The 22,882-nt window shown below is 40.9% G+C and overlaps 1 protein-coding gene across 1 annotated transcript in view; it reads left to right on the top strand.

The window, feature by feature from the left end:
* Window positions 1–5: 5 nt before the first annotated feature.
* Window positions 6–22,882, top strand: part of SYBU (syntabulin (syntaxin-interacting)) — a gene marked incomplete at its 5' end in the record, with an annotated part of 40,065 nt that continues 17,188 nt past the window's right edge. The window contains 2 exons of the mRNA XM_008950254.1: window positions 6–180; window positions 14,242–14,439. Of these exons, the coding sequence (XP_008948502.1) occupies window positions 6–180; window positions 14,242–14,439 (373 nt within the window). The remainder of the gene's footprint in view (window positions 181–14,241; window positions 14,440–22,882) is intronic.

Raw genomic sequence — 22,882 nt, 5'->3', positions numbered from 1 at the left:
AGACGCAGGTGGAGAAGGAGGCGTCCCGCAGCCGCATCCCCCGCCTGGTCCTGCGGTCGCAGCAGAAGGTGTCTCCCGCTTCCGAGTCGCCCTTTTCGGAGGAGGAGAGCCGGGAATTCAACCCGCCCAGTTCCTCCGGGTGCTCCGGCACGACCGTCAGCAGCAACAGCTTCTGCTCAGGTACCGCAGACGGATCCTCCCCGCCTCAGCCCTCAGCCCGGGGGTCACCCTGGGCCCCACCACGCTGGCCTCCCAGGCTCCGCTGGCACCCGCGCATGCAACATCCCTGTGCCGGGCTCGCTCCGAGCCCTGACGAGCAGCCTGATCTGCAGATGAAGAAGGGCATCCATTGATTTTTCCAGGGAAATCCAGTATCTGTTCTTTTAATATGTGTCCGTAAGTGACACCAGATGTTTCCATTTTGAGTCCTGCTATCCGCTGCTAAAAAGTTGGCGGGTTTACTGCGGCAGAATAGTTGCTTTAAAGAGAAAGATTTGCCTTAAAAACTGCAGTGTGGGTTTAAGGTATTTTGAAAAGCCTGTAAGTCAAAAGAGTCCATAAAACATGGGATTTGCTATTAAGGGTGTCAGATGTGGGTCAAATGCTGCAGTTCCTTTTGGGTTTGTGACAGTGATCTCCACACGTGATTCAGAACAAAATACGTGGGTGAAGTTTTCACTGTCATACTGAATTGAGTTTTGTTTATTTGAGAATCCAGGCTTTGCCTGACAAGCCTGTCGCCAGGTGGGAGTTTGGCATGATGTCTCCTCTATAGAGGGGGCAATGGCTGGGTGATATACCAGAGGTAAATCACTACTCTCCAACTGTAGACCACAGAAGTGCCATTTCCTCTTCAAAATGAGTATATCACTTTACATCAGGGACAACCTGAAACCAGATTTTTTATGTTAAATATTTTTACGGTGTAGAGTTTAGCACAATTTAAATGTCTCGACTAGCAGTGAACAACTCGGATACCTGCTAGTGGTGAGTAATCTTTTATTTCAGTGAAACTCCACTGTGTATGACATAATGCACAGCACTGAGGGTCAAATCATTAACACCTTGGGCTCTCTATGTGTATGGTAATTTTAAAGATTATCTAGTGACTAGAAGTTTAGTTTTAATAGTATTTTGGAGAGCATAACATTCTCTAAATAAAAAACTGAATTATAGTGAGTATTTTTGTAGGCTAATATCAGAGAAAGTTCCTAAACTTCCATTTTATTTATTCATAAAGTATTTCAGTTCCCAAAGTTTTTCCTGAGAACAGCCAGAAATAGTCATATTTATCTTTGTCTTCACAATAGTGGATCAGATTACTCTTTTTTTAATTCCTTTAACAAAAAGCAGTGCACAATAACAGTCAATTTTCCTAGATGCGAAAGAAATATCCATGTTTGAGCCTACCATTTTCTTCTTAGCTTGGATAGATTTTGCAATTCAGGCTTAGTGGAATGATCTATTTGGTTATTGTTTAATGAACAATGCAGAGAGTTAAACAAACAACATAGTATTGTATGAATGCTGAAGTCTTTTTCCCATGCCTTTTGAAGCACTCCACCTTACCTGCTTGAGTTTGCCTCTTACAAAGAAATAAAATCTTTTGAAGCTTTCTAGAAATATATTATTTTTATGATCTCTCCTAAATGCCTGCTTTTTATCTTGATTTTTTTTCCCCTGTGTGTTGACAAGCCTTTCATCCTTGTTACTGGGGGTTTTTTTGTATCTTTTGGGTTTGTATCACGTTCTTCAGATCTACTTAACCCAGGGCTGCCCAAGTAATACCCTTGGTGTCTCACTGCGCTATATAGGCTGTCTTGAGTCCCAGCAGAGCTTTGTGTTTACTGAGTGTGTCTGATCTCATGGCTTGACAGTGTTAAGGCACCTTTCACAGAGGTAATCAGGAGTGTGATGCCCATCTCTTACCCTGCCTCTGATGTGCAACTGCTCATATTTTTATTTCCTTAATTCATCTTTTTTTTCTTCCATAAATGCTGTGTTGATTTAGTTTGACTTTTTCCCCCATACTGAGAGTTTTGTGCTTCTGAGGCTGCCTACAGCACCCATACAGGAAAGCCTTACACAGTTTGACGTCTCTGAGCCTTCAGACCTTATGCATCTTTGGATCAAGGCACTGTCCTCCATCCCACTACCTGGTTTAGTTGTTGATAGGTTTGGTGGATTTTTCATTGTGATATGGGTATGACAACAGTAGCTGACTTGATTTCCTCATTCCTTGATGTGTCTTCCCTGTCTTGCTCTTATGATCCTTCCTTATGATGGTATGTCTGATTGAGATTGGAATTCCCCAGTGGCAGCAGGTGCCTGCTGGCTCCTGTTTCTGGGGAGGGGATGGCAAAGAGCTGTGTGGGGAGGTGAGTGGAGGGGCCGCAGCCTCTAACCTGCCTCTCTGGGTGCCTGCCTGGGCACTCACCATCTTAACTGAGAAGTGGCGTGCGCAGAAAGTGGATTTAACATTAGCGAGTCATAAATTTATTAGAAGTGAGCAGATGAATGATATGATGAACAATAGTGTGGTGGCAGTAGGAAAAGCTTGTGAGTATTTGGATAAATGCCTCCTTTGTAACTTCTTTGAAGAACTGGACTCCGAAAGGTTCTTGATAAGCAGCAGATAGAATGAATTAACCTCCGGAATAAATCCTTTCCTCTACCCGTCTCTTGGCAAATTGCTCTCTGCCTTTCTCCCTTAATTACTAACACTAAGTGGTTATGTTCAGTAGATTTCTTTTTCCCCCCAGTAGATTTTTTTTTTTTGTCCTCATCTATTTAAATATGTTTTTCCTGCTTGATTCCCTAGAGCTTCTGAGTTTGTCCATTTTCCTTGAATATGTACATTGATCTCAACATATAAGTGAAGGCTTGGAGTTCCTCTTTGTCTCTAAATGAGGGCAGCAGGGTCTTCCAGGTATCGTAAATGTCAATTTAGGTAGGGGCAAACTTTGGGAGTCATGGCACTGCTCTGAGCACAGTGGCAACAAACAAGAGATGCTTTGTTTTAATGCTTAGTTTCTTTTGAAGAAGTTGTTAGTTCTGGATGAGAGATATTTTAAATTTGCATGATCAGCTCTCTCTTTGTCTTGTGTGACAATCAGAGACTCACTTGACCACGTTGGTCATTTATTTGCAATTGAGTTTCTATCAGTTTTGTTTTGTAGGTCCATATGAAACGCAATGAGACTGTGACTCCTATCTGTGATATTCCTGATGAAATGTGTTTTTAATATTCTTTGTTTCTGCCAAGTGAACATGGATGCTGTCTGAATGTTGCATGGGCAAGCTGAGCCTTTGTATCCGTATTCACAGTGCACAATCCTTCCTTAAAAGCCTAGCGCATCTGGGGTCCTGTTTGTCATTTGATATGGGAGCACTTCTCATCCTTCAGCCGCTGCCCTCCTTTGGCTTGGATGTCAGCCATAAAACTCATATGATGTCAAACGATGAAAAAACTCTCCCAGCAGCTTTGTCTGACTCGCTACTGAGCGTTTGCTTGTGCCACGTGTGTTTTCCCCCTCCGCTGCGGTGGCCCTGAAGGGCTGCGTGCGCTTACCTGGCCCCTTTGAAACACTGCACACAAACCGCCCGCTCACGGGGCCCTGGCAGAGCGGCTGCGGGGCTGCCTCTGGCACTTCCCGTTACAGTGTTTGCCTCGTAAGAAAGAAGATACTTAGGGCGGGGCATTCATTATCCTTGATTTTTGTGTGCATGTCCTTTTGACACCAAACCAGTCGCGTGTCGGATTGAAGGCAGCCTCAATGTGCTAAGCTCAGTAACAATCTGTTTAGCTTCTCATTTTAAAGGAAGTTAGTTTTTTTCAATTTTCTCCCCATTCAGCTCAGGTTTTACATTTCTTCTTATGAAGAAGAGCTGTTACATGCTGCCTTTAAAATGATACTCAAGCTTTCCTTCAGCCTTTCTTCAGAAGTCAGCTGCCTGAATTTCTGCAGGTAACGCAGCGGTGCTTTGCTAACTGGAATGCAGCTTTGCAGCACTAGAATCATGGAATCATTAAGGTCAGAAAAGATCTCTAAGAGCAAGTCCACCTGTCAACCCAACACTACCATGACCACTAAACCATGTCCCAGACTGCCACATATGCACGGTTTTTGAATACCTCCAGGGATGATGAATTCAGCACCTCCCTGGGCAGTCTGTTCCAACACCTTACTGCTCTTGCAAGAAATGAATTCTTCCTAATATCCAATCTAAACCTCCTCTCATGCAACTTAACCCCATTTCCTCTCATCCTATCACGAGTTACTCGGGAGAAGAGACCAACTCCCACCTCACTACAGCCTCCTTTCAGGTAGTTGTAGAGAATCTCAGTCTCCTCTTCTTCAGACTAAACAATCCCAGTTCCCTCAACTGCTTCTCATAAGACATGTGCCCCAGACCTCTCACCAGCTTTGTTGCCCCTCTTGTACCTGTTCCGGCACCTCAATGTCTTTCTTAAACTATGGTGCCCAAAACTGAAGCCAGTCGCCAAGCTGTGGCCTCACTAGTGCCAAGTCCAGGGGCACAATCACTTCCCTACTTCTGCTGGACACACATAAAGGTCAGGATGCTGTTGGCTACTTTGACCACATGGCCACACTTCTGGCTCATATTCTGGTCTACCAGCACCTTGGGTCCTTCTCTGCCTGGCAGCTTTCCAGCCACACTTCCCCAAGCCTGGAGCATTGCTTGGGGTTGTCATGACCCAAGTGCAGGACCCAGCACTTGGCCTCGTTAAACCTCATATAGCTGACCATCAACGGCACATCGATCTACCATGTCCAGATCCCTCTGCAGAAGCTTCCTACCCTTGAGCACATCAACACTCCTGTTCCATTTGGTGTCATCTGCAAACTTGCCAAGGGTACACTCGATCATTTATTAATTGGGCCAGACAAAGATTTTATGAGCCAGAGGAGCTGTTTTATGCCCATAGCAAACATTTCCTCTTTTCTTGGGCTTACCTGCAAATCATCTCTTTAACTAGTCTGCACAGTCCAATGGGCCACTGAAAACCAATAACATCTCTGTACATGAATGCCTATGACTCACTCTGTCAAATTTTTCAAAACTAGAAGCCGAAGCTTCTTTTTTGCTTTTCCTTTCAAATTTCCAGATCTGGGTTCAATGCTTACTTCCTTTCTTGTTCTTTTCTGGTCTAAAGATTTTTTTTTAAATCTTGGTCTTTACATGCATGTCACAGTCAATATGCTCCAGTACCATGGCTGCACTGTATGCCCCAGGTGTAGGTGCCACAACAGAAATCTCAGTGTTATCATTCCCTGCTCACTTGCTGCAGTGGCCAGTGGCCCAATGTCCCCCTTGAACTGGTAGATTATTTGAAGTAGGTTCTGCTGTAAACCAGCTAGCCTTGGAGGCTACACTGTTAGTGTGTGTGTACTCAAAATATATTTCTGAATACAAAAAGATAGTGGAAAACAGGTTTGCAGTATTTTAATAAACCAACAGATTGAGGCCAGAGAGTTACAAATTACTGAATATCATTGCCTCTATTATTTGTGTGTGTATATATATTATGGAAACAGTGAGCTCTCCCATTCTTCTTTTTTCTTGTTATAGGAAGAGATATTGTATTTACATAGTTCCTTAATGATTTATTTGTTCTTTTTTCAGTCTAAGTTACTGAATCAAAGAGATATGCTCAAGTATGTGATCCTGAAAGTTAGCTTCTTTTTCCTGAAGTCCTTTATGCTATGCTTTTCCACAGTCTTTTTGCCAATTTTTCAGACTTCTGAAGTGGAGGTCTTCTCCAGTGCATTTGCTTGCAGCACTCTGTAAGACAGCTCAGTAATCACTGTGATACCAATTTACAAATACACTGAAATAAAGTCTACTTTCAAAAATGCATTAATGGCCCTTGTGTAAGGGCAATGCTGGGGACACACTTCCTTTTCTCACTGCTGCTTCCCCGGAGAATTTCCTGCTGGGGTGGTTTACGTGCATTAATTTATTATTGCCTCATGTTATTAACCACTAGTTCTGTTTCTGTGGTGCAGAGATCTGGTCCAAACATGGCAATGAGAAAAGTGCCTAGGTACTGAAGAGCTAAGCCTGCCCATTCCTCAGTTTTTGGCCTTTGCTTGTTTCCCTTTCAGCTCGACTATTTATTCCCTCTTACTAAGTAACAATCCTTTTGTTCCTGTGCCACACAACAATATGCGTAAGCCAAAATATTTGACCTTTGAAAGTTTGTTGTCACCATTTTATGTATCTGTCAGGACCGTGAACCTTTAAAGCCCAACCCAGAGCCTCCTAAGGTCAGTAGAAGAGTTCCCGTTCTCTCTGGCACATTTTGGATGGTGTCCCGAGAACAGTCAGTACCTCACCCTTTCTGCTACCCTGTTTGTGGCAGCTTGCTGTGGGCTACAGACTGAATTCAAACCTATATTGTGTTTTTTTTTCTTTGCCATCAATCTGTAATCTAAAATTTCTGTTTTAAAGTGCTTTCCATGCAATCTTCTATTGAGTTGAATTTTGTCATGCATATGGAAGAACATCACAACTTGTAACAGGAATGAAACTTTAATTGGAAGTCTTCTTTTGTATTAAAGAGAATTTTGGTGTTTTCAAAGAAATACCACGTTTTACCCTTACGTTTATAGGATTAATATACATCCTTGAAAATTTGAAACAGTGTTTTGATGTGTATCACCAAGTACAGTGAGTGGTTCTATGGTGATCCTAAGTGCCAGTCTGGGCTTAGGGGGCAGTTGGAAAAAAAAAATAAAACCCATAAACCAACAGTGGATAGAATATACATGGTTTCCTTCCATTAGAAGGTAAATAGTGCAACCTTATGAGGTGATGTTGAAGCTGCATGGGTCACAGTCATGCTGTCAGCCATGGAGGCAGAGCTACATGAGAACAAAGGAATGTCACAGGTACCATTTGAGGAACGGGTACAAATTTCTGCATAGTCTATTGAAGATTTTTATTTCCAAAAATTGTATCTTCACAGAGAATTTGCTGCACAATGGAATAAAACATGTAAAAACCCCACCTATAGACAGAACAGAAACCCATATGTACATACACATATATTTCACATAATGTTAATATAAAAGGAATAACATTTCTTATACTGGATGTAGTCAAGGCTCTCCCACCAGAGGTAACAGCGGTGGGCTCACTTCCAGCTACTATCCACAGAAAAGTGGGTCTAGACTGAGGTCTACTTCAGTACTTAAAAAAAACCTACTGAACAGCCAGGTCTTTTCTTTGTCTCTTTTTTCAGACTCTTTCCTCTCCTCACCTTTAGTTAAAACTTTTCTGCAAAATTTTCAAATAGATTTCCAGTCCTTTATAATCTTAAACCCCTTGTCCAAATGTTATCTGTGTTGTGATGACGAAGTTCTAAGAGCTATGCTGTTCCTAACCACAGTGCTCTCCTAGTAACGGTACTATTTTTATTGATATTTTCACTAGCAAGCCTTGATGCTTTTGTTCTGTAATACTAATACCATTAGCGGTGCTATAAATGTAGTAACAAAGGCAGAAAGCTGCAATTATATAGTACTTTTTCAGATGGTTTCCCAGAACTCATGTCAGTCTTGCTTGTTAGTGAAATGTTCAAGTAGAAGAAAGATAATACATTTGCTGCCAAATCAATCAGTTAAAATTTGCTGCTTCAGTGTAACTTGGCTATTGTACAGTCAGATGGCAACAGCAGATACCTTTCAGGACATGTTTATGGGAAGTACTGCATCGTAAAAGGTGCCCTAGCTGTAGGAGGGGATCAGTCCATCTTCTTTCACCTTCCTCTCCCCTCTTATACACAACCTGATCCTGCCACCATTCATGCCATGCTGTGAGAGAGCAGAAAGGACCTCTTACCCAATTCAGTGTGCAGCTTCCACACTGAATTTTTAGTGTTGACCATTAGTGGTCATCCTGTGGGTGTGATGGAAGCAAATTCAAATTGGCTGGTGAAGAACAGGTATAAAATTTGCCTGTATATTAATGACAGGAACCTCAGCAACAATCAAAAGGAAGTGAAGATGTTTAGTCCTGACTTATTTTACTGCTGGATTAGATTTTATAACTAGAATATTAAAATCAATACCTCTAGCTTGAAAGACAGACTAGGAAAAACAGAGTGATTCCAAACTGTGGAATATCTACAAAATGTAAAGGAAAAGTACAATTCTAAGCATGTGCGTTGAATGGGACCTCTGGAGATCATTCCGTACAAGCTCTCTCTTGAGGCAGGACCGTTACCAGCACTACATCACATCAGACATGGCTTTGTCTATCCAAGTCTAGAAAAGCTTCAAGGACAACAGTTTGCATAGCCTCTGAAGGTGACCTCTGGGAATGGTGGAGCTGCTAGGCTGCCTTCATTCACAGGCAAAGTGGAGCATAGTTAATTCAAGTTCTGTCTGCAGAGACACAGAGATTAAATGTGGAATTAATTTGCTTAGCAGGATTTCCTTTAAGTAGACCTCCTCTTTGTTCCTGACAGGGCTATAGTTTTGATTGCTCTTCTGCTCTGCTTTAGTGTGCTTGACTTCTGGTAATGCACTTGCCTCACGAGCCCATGATATTATGATTAATTTTATTAAGTACCAACCCAAACAGATCTTAAAAATAGTGGTAAATTTAGTTTAGAATTGATCAGAAGTGATCAATTCTAGAACTGATCAGACAGAAACTAGTAGCATTTTTAGGACTCCAGTTTTAGTGATGTTATTAAGTCATTTTTAAACAGTCTGTGTGATTTTGCAGGTTTTCAGGTGATAAATTGTTAGGAGCAAATGACTAATCTTATAAAGTACACAAAATCACCTATTGGAATGGCTGCAGTAAAAATAATGATGTAATAGTGATATAATGCAGTTTCATAATAATATTGTGAAACTCCTATTAGCAATATTTTCTCACTGATCAGTGAGCCCTTACTCCTCACTGGTTCAGCTGTCAAGTCAGAATGGTGGTTGTGCTAGTTGATGGAGAGAGGTGAGGTCCTCCAGACAGTGACTTGGAGCAGTGGGATGACTGAGCCTGAATTAGTTTGTCATTCTGACTCACGCTCCAGAGGAGCCTCTTTCTCTCCATTTAATACAGAAAGAGCCTTACAGGTGGAAGCTAGGTGATATATTTCCTTTGGTGTCTGTCAGCAACTTTCATCAATACACAAAACACCCTAGTGCTACAAGACCAGTCCTGAAAAGAAGATCAAAGCAATACAAAGGGGTCAAAAAATGTGGAACAGACACGCAGATTGGGGGATTATCCCAAAAAATTCTGAAATACCTTTGGTAGCACCATCCTGGCAAAGCAGTGGCTACTCAGAGTAACAGATCCTGGGAAGAAAGGAAAGAGAACTATCAGGTAAAAGCCAGGAAACTGTTTCTGCCTTGGCACACTGGATATTTGAAAGTCAATAGAGGCCTATGTTTAATTCTGGAATCCACATTTCTTAATGGAAATGCAGAGTACATACAGCCTGAGCATTGGTCAAGGGAATCTTAAGAGAAGATGAAAGTAGGACAGTGGAATAGGGATCAGATAGAGGGTGGACAGTTCAGGCTCATAAAAGGGCATAACTAGATCTTGCAGCTGGGAGTGAAAGTAGAAATAAGTCAATGAATCCTCAGTGAGAGCATCATTAATTATTTGGATGCATTATATAAGGAGGTTATATATTCAGTATTTTTTGAGGCCTTAAGGAAATGGCAGTGTTTTTTTAAAGGTTCTAAGGCATGTTCCAGTGAAACCTCTAAAGTCTGTGCCAAGAAAATCATCTATCATCACAGTGTATGGCTTTAAGGTCTACGAGAACAATGTTTTTGCCAGTTGTTAGAGTATTATTGTCTTCAGCAGTGTTGTTTATACTTTGACTTTACTATTAGAAAGTTATTCAGTGCATGCAAATGTCAGTGTGCTCTGGGCAGCTTCCTTGATTGTTTGAGGAGACACTACCCCATGCTTAGCTTTGAAACTTGGCAAGCGTGTCTGATCTGGGAGAGGGTTTGGACATACAGTTTCAGTGATGAAATCCAGCTGATGTTCAGAGGAAAAGTCTACTCCCAGAACACTCCTAGGAGGCCACTGAAAAAAAGACACTGTGCATATTGCTAGGAAAGCAATGGAAGTTAAGTTATGTATGAGTTTTTTTTTTTCTCCCTCTTGTGTAAGTTAACAATACAGGCAAGATCAAAAGTATGGACTTGCACACCAATATTTGCCAGCTTTCTCTCTATCTTCCTGATGTCCCCATCCCTGAGAAGGTAAAATCTTCTGAACCTGAAATCCTTACAGGGTCAAAACTCTTGCTGAGTTATGGGACTGAATCCTTACTGGACCTTGCTGAAAACTACATTCACATTACAGGTCTTCAGCAGAAAGTGAATCCCACTGTGGACTCTTCTGCTCCTGTTACCCTATTGCTTACTTTGGAGATAGATTGCCCATTTCTGGGCAGGTGGAGGTCTTCACCTCCTTCTGCCAGGAAAGCTTGTCAGTGAGGTTTTGGAGGAGCCTACAGGTCTGCAGGAGATGCTAAACCTACACCCTGCAGTTGTATCCTTCCTCTCGTGGATGAGGAGCCGAGGTGTTCACTGCAGCACTGAGCAGGATGCTATCTGCAGGGTGGAGGGGCCATCAGCTTGATGTGTGGTCAGGGTCCATGGGAGGACTTTTCCTTGTGCCAGAAGGGTGAGTTGCAGATCAGCTGGGAGGTGCATCTACACAGAGTAGCCTTTGGTGGTGAGCACCAGTGTTTTGTATGCAGCTGTTCCCTTCTGTGAAGGTAAACAGTTTGATCTTCAAAAGGCACTACAAAAAGCTGACACAAAAAAAAAATGTTTCTCTGCAGCTTGCCCTAGATTTGGAAGCTTTGTAATTTTATTCACATTTCTGGCTTATGCTAGGTAGAAGGAGTAAAAGTCATACATTAGATAAAAAAAATAACAAATCACAGGAGAAATTTATTTACTTCAGCTGGAGTGGGAATGCTCACCTGGTTATTGGCATGTCTATAGGTCACAAGGTGTATTAGTAGAGAAGAGCTATTGTTCTTTGAGCCAGGCTCATTTGTTCCTTTAACAAATGCCCCATTTAAAAGAAAAAAAAAGCCCTTAAGGGTAAAACAAGGGTATATAGCTATAACGTAATCTGATCATTCAGCTACATTTTAATGATCTTTTGTATACTTTCTCTAGCTACTCTATGCCATTATTGCAGTTAGGTTTACACCTTCAAGTTTTTAAATTTATTTAGTTCTTAACACTGTAGTTTAGTTCTTTCATTGTTTAGTGGTTTTATCAGCTCCTGAGGTTTTCCCAGGTAGCATCTCTATAACTTTGGGAGTTATTGGTACATAAAGTTTCCCATATAAAAGACACCTGTGAGGTCTGCAGAACTCCTCTGCTGACTGCACAGCCCAGCACAAAAGACAAGGCCATTAATAGGAAGCACACAGGCCAGAGGTTGCCATCCCCTTCCAAAGAATACAGGAAGGATATGATGTGACAAACATCAGGAGGTATAAATAAATCAATATATTCACTCATGGTGCATAATATAGCAAAGGAGAGAGTAACCTGAGCTACAAACCAAGGCATCAGTCCCATTCCAACCATACAGAAATCACCATAGTAGCTGCCAAAGAAAAGCACTGCTACATACCAAACTCTCAGTCTGTCCTGGTCTTGTCTGTCCCATTGTTGCTGGAAACTCTCATTACAATGGACAGTCAGCAAACCAGCCCACCACAATAACAGACAAACACCCCACACCACCCCAAGGCAAAGCCAGCTTTCATACTATCGACTTTAGAGGCAGGACACCTGATATTAATTCTAAAGGCAGGGAGCACTCGCTGTTAATTTCCCAGTTGGCCTTCACCCAAGGCTGGCTAGGCCTTGAGAGAAAACCAAGAGGGAGGTCTTTCCTGCCTGGTTGTAGGCATCATCCATATGTCAACTTTGATTCAGGGCTTGGAGTTTAGACCCCAGCACTTCAAGATCCTGTGCAGATATTGTCATGATTTTATTGGTGGAAAGATGAAGCAAATAAATTTAATTAATAAAATTAATAAATTAATAAAAGCATTTATTTTAAAATATTAGCAATTAAAAAATATTTTTAAACACAGCTTTGAAAATAATGCCACATGAAGAAACGTCTAAATGGAAAGGTCATAATTAAAAAAAACCTGCATGAACCTTCACTTTTTTTCCTGAATGTACTTGATTGTAAATGTTTGTATGCTTCTAAAGAGAAGACACTTTGGATGTAGCTAAGGAGCTGCTTAAATGCAGTTCAGAAGCTGACTCAGCCCTGTAGGAAGCATTCATTCAGCCTGCAGAAGAGATGGAACCCTTGAGGAAAAGAAATGGATGCTACTCTGGGAGGAAGCTGGCACCTCTCTTCACTGTGTGGAGTTATATTGTGATGTTGATGGGAATGGAAAGGATAAAAAGTAAACCAAAATCATGTGGGCAGCAATCCTGCCTTAGTCAGGATGACTCTGAGGATGGGCTGAAAGCCTTAGTATTGGTATTCTCTTTCCTGTTATTTTTCTAAGGACTAATTCTGAGTTGCAGAGAGCAGTAGCAGGATGGCAAAAGGAGATGCTTGTAGGCTTAACTGGGCTGATTTGAAGGACTGGAATATGGTTAAGATGGATTAGGTGTTTTACATTGTTACTGCCCTTTGTGCCTTGGGAAGTAATTCTGGCAGTGGGTTGTGGCTTAGCATCATGTCTTGGCAGTTTGCAGAGGCCTGTGCTCTCAGGTCTCAGGCTGCTGTCTGCTGTTACATGCTAATGCACACAGTGTGCGTGGGGTGATCAGCACCTCCAGGTACCTCGCTCAGCATCGGGGGCAGGACACAGAGAAGTGAGAAGAGCATTGAAACAAATAGGTGGAGGGTAGGGCAACTGGCCAGGCACAAAGGCAAACTGGTTCACATGAAAGGATGAGGTTCTTTTACTGTACTGAGGGAATGATAGCTAACAATATCGAAAGCTGCTCTTTCCTGCAGCAGGGAGGGCAGCACAGAGGGGGTTATATAGTTATGGGGGGGCCCTTTTGCCTCATAAATACACAGTCATATATTACCTGTATGCCAGGGTATCTGCCCTCGTACCATCTGCCCATGCAAAGCTCATTGCAAGATCAGGCTTGTCTTAAATTATGATCAGGGTGGAAGTGGTAAGTGCAATAAAACCATGCAAATTTTTTGGCTGAGTTGCAGATACTTCTTTCAGTTTCATGTTAGGTAAAGGTATTGCACTGGGAGTAGAGTGCAATTGCATAGTTAAGATGGCATCTTTCATTTTATTCTAGGAAAAACCAACCAATTACATTTCTTCAGAAGAGTAAATATTCAAGGTTTCCTAGTGTCAGAGTAGCCTGTTTGTTTTTGCTGGGTATCTGTGAAACCACTGTGACTTTTTGGGGAGCTGTGATTAGTCAAGATTACAGGAGATGTGATTAGATGAAGGAGGTGTTTGATATGTGGATTTCACTTGGACTCAGACCTCTTGCTTTGCATTCAATTAAGAGCTGGAGTGTTTGTGCTGCTGGGGGTCAGGAACATGGATCTATTCCTGAGGTGGCCATAAAGCACTGGTGTGCCCTCAGAGGAATTCAACTTTAAACAAAATCAGTTTGTGTATAATGCACCCTCTTCAGAACGAGGTACCTCACAGCCACTTGTCAAGAATGGAAGAGAGCTGTGATCATGGCTGCTTCAAAGGAAAAACAATTTTGAGAAACTGTTATTGATTCCAGCTAAACAAAAATGCTGATTTTGTGCATATGGACTGTAAGTCATTCTCTTGTTCAGAAGAATGTATTTTGAAGGAGGATGTGTGGCCCATTCTTGCTTTTCATTCAGTGTGCACTACACAAGCCATTCTTGTGTCTTACGTGCATTTCTTCGTGCCATAATATTCCCTAACCTAGCTAAGTCAAAATAATTTATCTTAGATTTTAGTTTTCATTATGTACCCCCTGATTTTGTATTTTGTCCAATTTAGTGAAACAAGAACTTGCCATTTCAGTTTACTGCAAGGTAGTCAAGACTTCTTCACAAAATGGGAGAAACTAATAACTTCTCACCAGATTTCAGAGCCAAGTCTGTGCATATCAGCTAACTGACTGCAAACAGTTGTAGTCCAAAAACTTTTTTTATTAGCCTAATGAAGTTCATGAACTTATTAGTTAGAAATTTTGATGTTTTCCCTTTTTTCTTCAGATGACACTGGCTGTCCTAGTAGCCAGTCAGTATCTCCAGTTAAGACTCCTTCTGATGCTGGAAACCGTCCAATCAGTTTTTGCCCTGGTAGCGATGGAGAGTTCTCCAGGAAGAAAATCAGTCCAGGGACAATGAGCGATGGGAACCCGCAGCTGGCTCGATTTAAGAAGGACACAAAGACAATCCTTGTAAAGCCCGGTGAGTGTGGCATAATTCCTTTCATTTCTTTAATTACACATTCTAATTGACTAGTACCTCTACAGGTGGCTACACAGATTATGTTGTGCTGTCTGTGATACCATTAATGCTGACAGTAAATTAAAAACAAAATAGTTGGGTTGTTTCTATGAAGTCACCTGCAAGATCTAAAAACACTGTTGGTATTGGCTTTTTCATGGAAATATAATTAACTGATGTGTTCACATTCTTTTATAAGGCTCAGTGATGATGTCAAATAACTGAAATTGATTTTATCCTGTTTCATGGTAATTGGACACATATTTCACTGGCCAAAGATAAATGACTCTTACTATCAAAGCAAAGAATTATAGTCTTCTGATGCTGATAGATTTATTGTTGTATCCTGCGTAAAGTTTATGCTGCTGGGCTGTGATAGCTCAGGGGATCCAACATGTCAAACCAAGGTAAGATAACAGGCAGCCTATGTGGGAGTTAGGCAGGTGTAGATCCATTTTACATTGGCTGAATCAAGAGCATGTCTCCTGTTGCCTCAGGCTAATGGACCACCTCGGATCACCAAATAAATCAGCACCTGCTTGTTGCACATCCAAGACTAAATATCCTGGTGTGTCATTGGCTGCTTTAACTTTAATGAGTAGATATAAAATATTTGTGTGATTCTTGTACAGGCAGCTCTTGATTACAAATGGCCAGGATATTTGTGCTGTTATTTAATTAATCATGGAGACAGAGAGAGGGTTTTGACCCAGTACAGAGCCCGCTGCAGAACTGACACGGTTTATATGCTCAGATACCTCCTGGATATACTGTTTCCAGAGCTGTTTTATCTCTGGAAGCAATTTTGATACCTCAGTGAGAGCAGACTCAGATTTACCAGCAGTATGTTTAATCCAGGAACAGTAGAGAATGCATTGCAAAAACTTCACTGGCTTGGTCACTGAAAGAGCTGATTAAATCTGACTTACCACCGTCCCTGGAAGGTCTTCAGCTCATTTAATAGCACCATGTTACTCAAGTGTTCCCAGTCTCCCATCGCTCTGCATAATGGATGACAATATTTTTTCAAGGTTTGTTTTCTGTTCCATTAAAAGCAAGGAATCTAATGGAGGCAAAATGCAGTGAGTATGGTACATGACAGTCAAATCTCTAGTCGTGGCTGCAACAACCATTTTGTATGTGAATATGGATGTAGCTTAGCAAAATGTGGATAAAGAATTTTGAAAGGTTTTTATCTATTGAGAAGACCTATACACATGGAAAAGAGCTACGCACTTGTTTCAATAAGTTACTTCATTGTTTTCAATTATTACACTTAAATTGACCTATAATGTCAAGTTAGTAGCCTTTTGCAGTAACAGTCAAAAGTAATCTTCATTTTAGTTGGTGGTATTATTTAAAGTCTTTGAATGAACTTAGTTTAGGTATTCAGCTGTTCTTGTAAGTGGGTGATTCTGTAGCTTTCAGCATCTCTGCATTGATTGATCTCTAAGGTTGGAAAATTTGTCTCTAGACTTCAAGTGTATTGCTCCTGAGAACCATCAAAACTCTCAGAGCGGGAACCAGGTCTAATTTACAGAGTACTTCTAAGTTCCTCTTGTCAAATATATTTCACATTTTTTTAGTGGAAAGTTGTCCAAAAAAATCATACTCAGTGTGAAACCTGGCAAAGATGAGGGACATTCTTGAAACAGGGAGCACACCAGGGGACAACTGGGGTTCTTTTCTTCACTGTAGGCCACAGCAGTTCGTGTAATTCTGTCCCATTGCTGTCTTTTGGCGGATCCAGTCTCTTCCCGACGACATCCTTGCACATGAAGTTCTGGTGACTTAGCTGGGAAAATCTAGCTGTTGCGCAAAGAGGAGGCCTTGTCATGTTAAAAAATAAGTAGGGAGTAAAAGGGGAGCAGTAGAAAGGAAGTAGTACATGGGAGAACAACAGCAACATGTCCTTGCTGTATGTAACTTAGTTCTGCATACAGATGGATATCTCAAACTACAGCACAAAAAGACTTGTGTGTAATATCTTTCTCTCTACCATAAGTCCATAAGGATTTATAGAGATAATCTCTACTTTCTATCTGAAACGTCTTCTGATAATGACTACATAGCAGGGGCCAGACATGAGAGACAAAATTCCAGCCTACCACTATCTTTCACAGGCTCTTTTACAGTGCTACGTTTTTGTAGGCAACTACATCAATCAGTGTGCACCTTCAAAGTGCCTGTCGCTTTGCCGAAAATTTATCTGTTGCCAGGATTGTTTTCTTGGAACATGCTGAATCTCAGAAGTAACACTCACACAAATATTTAGATAATTCAGGAAATGTCAGAGTGGGATCACACTGAGAATGAACCCTGAGACTTTTTTTTAAGGCTGTTCCCAAGCTCCAATGATTTTCTGCTACTCTAGCAACATCAATTCATCTTTCTTTTTTATACTTCAAAATATGAAGTATGACCTAGCTTTTTTTTCCTCTAACAGCCTCAGGCTTTGTTATGTGGATCTAAGTCATCTTCAGCTCTTGAAGTATTAACAAACTAGATTTGGATATCATTCATAATTTGTGCTGTTTGCATAGCAAGTCATACTTGCATACGCATCTTGGAATGCGTTATCACTGCATCTTGCTAAACCTCTGAAAGATTTATAATCATGAAGATGTTATTCATTTGGAGTAGATAGGAATGTTTTTTATTGCATTAAATCCAAATCACACCAGTGTTATAGGTGAATTTGGCTTAAAATTAGTGACTGCATTCCCAGGAAAGGATGGAAAGGACAAATACATTAAAGAAGATATAGAACATCCACTCCAGGAGGAAGTTATGAGCCGTTTAAGTCCAGGATTTTAGAATTAGTTCCCCCTTTTGCATGTGATTCATTTATTCAACATTAAAAGAATAGAAAATGTGTTGCAGAAAATTGCCCCACAAAAAGGCACAAAAATCTTAATTAACACTAGACCTACCTACTTTTGTGTCAAGATGCTGTGCTGAATCCTACACTTTTGGTGGCTGAAGCCTTCTGACACAGATGGACTAGAGGTGTTGTGGATGGACCCTCCATCCATGGAGGTATTCAAAACTCAGCTACACACAGTCCTGGTCAGCTTGCTTCAGCTAGGCTTGTGTGAGCAGGTAGCTGGACTAGGTGATCTCAAAAGGTTCCTTCCATGCTTGGCAATTCTGTGATCCTGTGTTGTCTGAAATTTTTTTTCCTTTAAATAGTGCATTACCCAGATCTATAGTTAAGTAGTTATGAGGCACAATTTATGCTTTCAATGCCCTATCTTTCATGTCTGTGTACTGACATTTCATTTACAATGAGTTCATAGAAATGAAAGAATAAAAAAAGAAAATTCTAACAATCACTATTCAATTAAAAATGTCATTTAACTTTGAGCCAAAGTAAGTAATGTAGTACTTGGCATGTGTTACCAGTATGATCTTCTCTGCCTCTGGCTGGTGAATTTGTCGTGTCAGGAGTGGATGAGCCTTGGGTTAGGATGTCCTAGTCTGAACACATTATTCTTTGAAAACTTTGGGACTATTAACAGTTTTAGGAGAGGCAGATGGAGTGGACTATATTAGATTTAAATTGGCTATGAGTACAGTGTAGGTGTGGGTGCTTTTTTAATCAGCATTGGAGCTGATGATAGTTAACAAAAAGGAGGCAAGGGAAATGACCCTGGGCATTTGGAAATATTAGTTAGAGGTAAATAAGACAAACAGTTTAGACAGAAAATGCAGGTGTTAGCTGCAAATTATATCTAGCTATTAAAAATAACACTCTTCCTGCAGGTTTGTTTGGTTGGGTTGTTTTGTGTGTTTGTTAGTTTGTTGGGGTTTTTTGTTTGGTTGGTTTTGTTTTTTGTTTTTGTTTCTGTTTTTTTTTGTACTGTCTAGCATGTGAGGGTTAGATTCCCAGGATACTAAATGTCCAGGAATTTATTCTTGAAGGCACCCTGTGCAAGCAACAAATAATGGCTAGTTAACCCATTAGTGTAAACTTAGCAGATAGGTTTACCCATATTGCTATTCTACTTCCATATGTGTCTATATTCTAAAGGCAGTCACTTTGATTGTTTTGAAAACAAAACATAGAGCTCTCATTTAGTTTATATTACTGACATCTGGCTGTACTGTTTTACAGACCTTTTGCCACCCCCCTCCCTTTCTTCAGTATGACAGTATGGGAAAAATAGTGTCTGACTGATAAATATGAATGTGCTTTGCTTGAAAAACAGATTAGTTGTTGTATAAATACTGCAAAAGGATTGTCTTCGAGGTAATTCTGTAAATACACTTCACTGTGAAGAATTTCACCTTTCTGTTAACAGAAGGATGCAAGGATAGGACTTTGTTTTAGCTTGGGAAGGCTGATAAAATATTAGAAAGACATGTCTCACTAGTGCATTTATCCAAGAACATTTGTATTTTGTATTTGCATGGGTTTTGTTCATTCTCTGTACCAAATTTCTGCAAGCAGTGGGAAAAAATAATAGAAGTGTTGTTGCCATTGTTCAGGAACAACGGTACAGAACACAAAAAACAAGCTACAGAATGTGCTAACTTCCTATGGCATGCAAAGAGGTTCATTGTTGGTTATAACTACAAGTTTGTCGTTTTACCTCTTATGTTGAAATAATTTTTAAAATGTTGCTGGTGTACTATGTGTTCTAAGACATAATCACTTGTTAAAAAAACAAGCAAGCAAGCAAACAAAACCAAACCAACAGAAACCCTGTATTTGAAGGTAGCAATCTGCCTTGGCAAATCACTAAAATAAATTGGTGTGCTTCATTTTAAAAGCAGGATCATGCAAAGGTGAAAGCAATGAGAAGACTGGTGACCTCGGTGTAAGGTGTTTCTCTCCCTACTGTGGCTTATTTAGCAGTACTTTACAACCCAGCTTCTTTTCTGGGTGAAAGATAATTAGGAGCAAGGATATGTCAAAGAGCATTTAACACGGTTACAAATGCAGGATTTAATCAGAGTACATCATGCTCCCATCCTGCAATCAGTCATAACCTTACATTTACTTGTGCAGTGTAAATGGGGAATTTTGGGCTTCTGTTATTGAGAATATTCAGATGGTTAAATATGTAGCTAGCGTCATGTGCATAAGAATACCGAAATTAGGGAATGAGCTGTACCTGATTCAGTGTACTTTACATAGAACAAAAAAAAATCTTCTGAAGATGGAGTTCATAACAAATGGTGGAGCATCTTTCCTCTCAGTTCTCCACATATTTGTTTCTTTAGCACTTCCTTAAAATATTTAAATCAATAATAAACAATCTCTTGATGTGCCCATGTTTAGTGATAAGCATAAAGCATAAATTCTCTGAGGGGTGCAGAGGAGCTCACAAGTGAGAAGAGGAGAAGAAAAAACCCAAGTTCCCTGAGTAACTTAAACTTGATGAGGGTGGCTTTAACTTGAGCATTAGATTCTTTATGGAGCTCAATATTTGGCAAAGAGTAGATACACAGTGGTCAATGATGTGTGCTTCTGGAAGGCTTTCTGTCTGCTTTTTAAACCATTGCCTCGGCAATAAAAAGGGAAGAAGCACTTGAGCATATGGCATCTTCCTCAGGTGTAAGCCCATGGTTTGAGCGCTTCACTTCTGACCTACACCAGATAGCAGCCGGTGTAACTATCCTGACATTCAAATCCAATGGTACACAACATTAATTTCCTGTACAGTTTCAATTTCACCCTTCTCCCTTTTTGATATATGCGTTTGATAATTTTATTTGGCACAAAGTTTTTGAGATCTTTTCTAACTCGGGCTACAACAAATACTACTGCGGCAGTTTTCAGCCCTATTCCTTTTTCTTAGTTACTGTTGCTTTTCCTCCTCCTCTCCACCTTTCATTTTGGGCCTGTACAAAATAGCTACTGCTGATTTTTTTTTTTAAATAACAGTGTTTCTGGATAGTAATTCTGTATGTACTGTGAGGCCTCCTGCATATTTTACTGATGGGAGCTGCTTTAATTTCACGTTCTGTTGCTATGGAGCTGTGTAGATCTGTTTACTTGACCTGCCAGCACAGGGAGTTACTAAGGACTTGGTCACCATGGGTACCAGAGGACGGGGTGTGCTTTGTGGGGAGGAGAACATACACATCTCACCCTCCACGAGTGAGGATGCCATGCCCAAGTTCAAGCCCATCCTATTCTCAGAGCTTGCATCCTAGAGTGAGCCCAGAGGGATGTCACCCTGCAAAGGTTTGGTGTGTTGTAGCAGTCAGTGCCGTGAGGTCTGGTGGACAGCACTGAGGTGGAAGCTGCTGCAGGGTGGTCCATCATTTGCATAGCCTAGCCCCCTCCGCATGCATCACAAAGTCCAGGTCCCTGTGACAGTTTTGGGATGGTCCCTCCCAATTGGACCAGTGCAACCAGTAGATCCACTACAGCTTCTCTGTCTGGCATAAATCCCACAGGTTTAGTGATTCAGAAGAGGTGAAATTTCAATCTGCAGGTCTCCTTAGCCAACCTTCAGGAGCTGTGGGCTGCAGATGGAGACTGGCTGTCTTTCTGTGGTCCAGTGACTGGTTCCATTTCTCACAGGAGATGGGACAGCTTTAATAGGCAAATCTGCCACTTCCCTTCTGGGCGTTACAAGAGCTGTTTGAGATGAGGGAGATGTGAATTCACAGTTGTGAGCTAGGTTGGAGAGAGCAGAAATGGACTGTAATTCATGTGACCTAATTTCCATACCTCTAATGTAGTTGTGATCAAGTCTGCCTGCACAAGTGCACGAAGGTCCTATTTTATATTAAAGGAAATATAAATAAAACCAGTGAAGATAGTGCGCAGCCTTTCTGACAAAATATATAAGCATTTACTTTAGGACAAGATAAATAATGCCTTGAATACACTGGTTATACTGACTTACTTCCCAGTGGCAGAAAATGGGACCAAGGTTGCTCACACATGGTATCTACATTAGAGATATCCATGTTTAGCCAAATGAATCTCAGCCTTCTCCTGTGTTCCTCATCAGGTCTCTGACCATTCTGCTGTTAGCCCTTACTGAAGCCAAGTACAGTCTCCATCTCTTTTAAGGAAAGTCAGTGTTGGACATTCAGTTGTAGAAGAAAATTAATGTTTGAATTGTGGATCTTCTAGCAGGTCTAATTAGATGTCTTTTCCTCTTCTGTTCATTCCTGATAAGCTTAGGCTCTTTCAGTTTGTTTCTGAGGACCACCACCCAAGATGCCTAGCACTTCACAGGGAGATTCTGTATCTCATTTTGCACTGTGGATTCACAGGAATGAGGTAATTTTAGGACAGAAGCTAATTACATTGCACTGAAGTGAAAAAAAGTGCTCTGTAACTTCCGAGAGATAATACTAGAATATAATCCAAACATTAATATATTGAACAAAAGATGCTTGGAAAGTTAGGTAAAAATTATGACCATAGTGCTATTTTTTTTTAGTTAGAATTTTTCATATTTTAGATATAAACTTTGAATTTATACATATTTGCTTAAATTGATGTGGAGAACATGTTCAAATAATAGCCAAGTATTTCAAAAAAGAATAAACAAAGTACCAACTACAAAGTGTTTAATCTTTAAAGTGTTCAGTGTTATTGAACTCAAATCTACAAGTTCCTGTTAAATTAAAGTGGCCTAGAAAAAGAAACTTTTCATTCTGTGTCACTGATTTTATAATCCATCCTCTTCTAAAAAATTATTTCAGATGTTTCTTTGTAGAGACACAGGCAGTTAGTGGTTAGGCTGTGGCCTCTCAAGACATATATTTCTCTTTGCTCAGAAGACTCTCAGGCTGAAGCAAGCACCCAGAAGTCACAGTAAAAATGGAATATTGAAAACAGAAGCTAACAAGTTGCAAAGGAAAAATTTGCAAGTAAAAGGTGAAAGCCTGAGTCTCACCTGTCCTAAATAATGACTTGCCCAGCTGTGGGCTGATGCACAGGCCACCTGCAATTCAGGGTCATGGTCACAAATCTTCTGCAGTTAAGTGCTTATCTCTTTCATCACAAAGAAAAAAAAATAACAAAGGGAGATCCCTGTTACTTAGTTCAGTGAAGGGAAAAGAAATATATTATTTAGATCTGTTTGTGCCTCTTTTGGAAGATGGGCTTGAACACAAAGGACAATAGTGCTCTAATAGAGGGCTGCTGGGCAGGCTGAGGGGATGCAGGGAAGCTGCTCCACTTGGTTTAATTTAGTAACTGTTTTACTGGGAGGTTAAAGCTGTGTTCCCAGCAGGCACACCATAACTCCTTTCTCTCTGGCCTGTTAATTGTCCCAGTACCAGCCCAGAGGTACAGAAAGTGGGACAGCCACTGTGAGAGGGAGGCTCTGGCCCGAGGATGGCGGCAGCCTGGCGCTCGGTGTTGCGCTTGCTCTGTGAGGGACCCGCAGCTCTAACTGCAGCTCCCAGGAGCAGGGGCTGTGGATGT

The sequence above is a fragment of the Merops nubicus genome, unplaced genomic scaffold (genome assembly GCF_000691845.1).
Source record: "Merops nubicus isolate BGI_N331 unplaced genomic scaffold, ASM69184v1 scaffold6212, whole genome shotgun sequence".
In the NCBI taxonomy this organism is placed as follows: Eukaryota; Metazoa; Chordata; class Aves; order Coraciiformes; family Meropidae; genus Merops; species Merops nubicus.
This window is presented reverse-complemented; position numbering and strand designations above follow the sequence as displayed.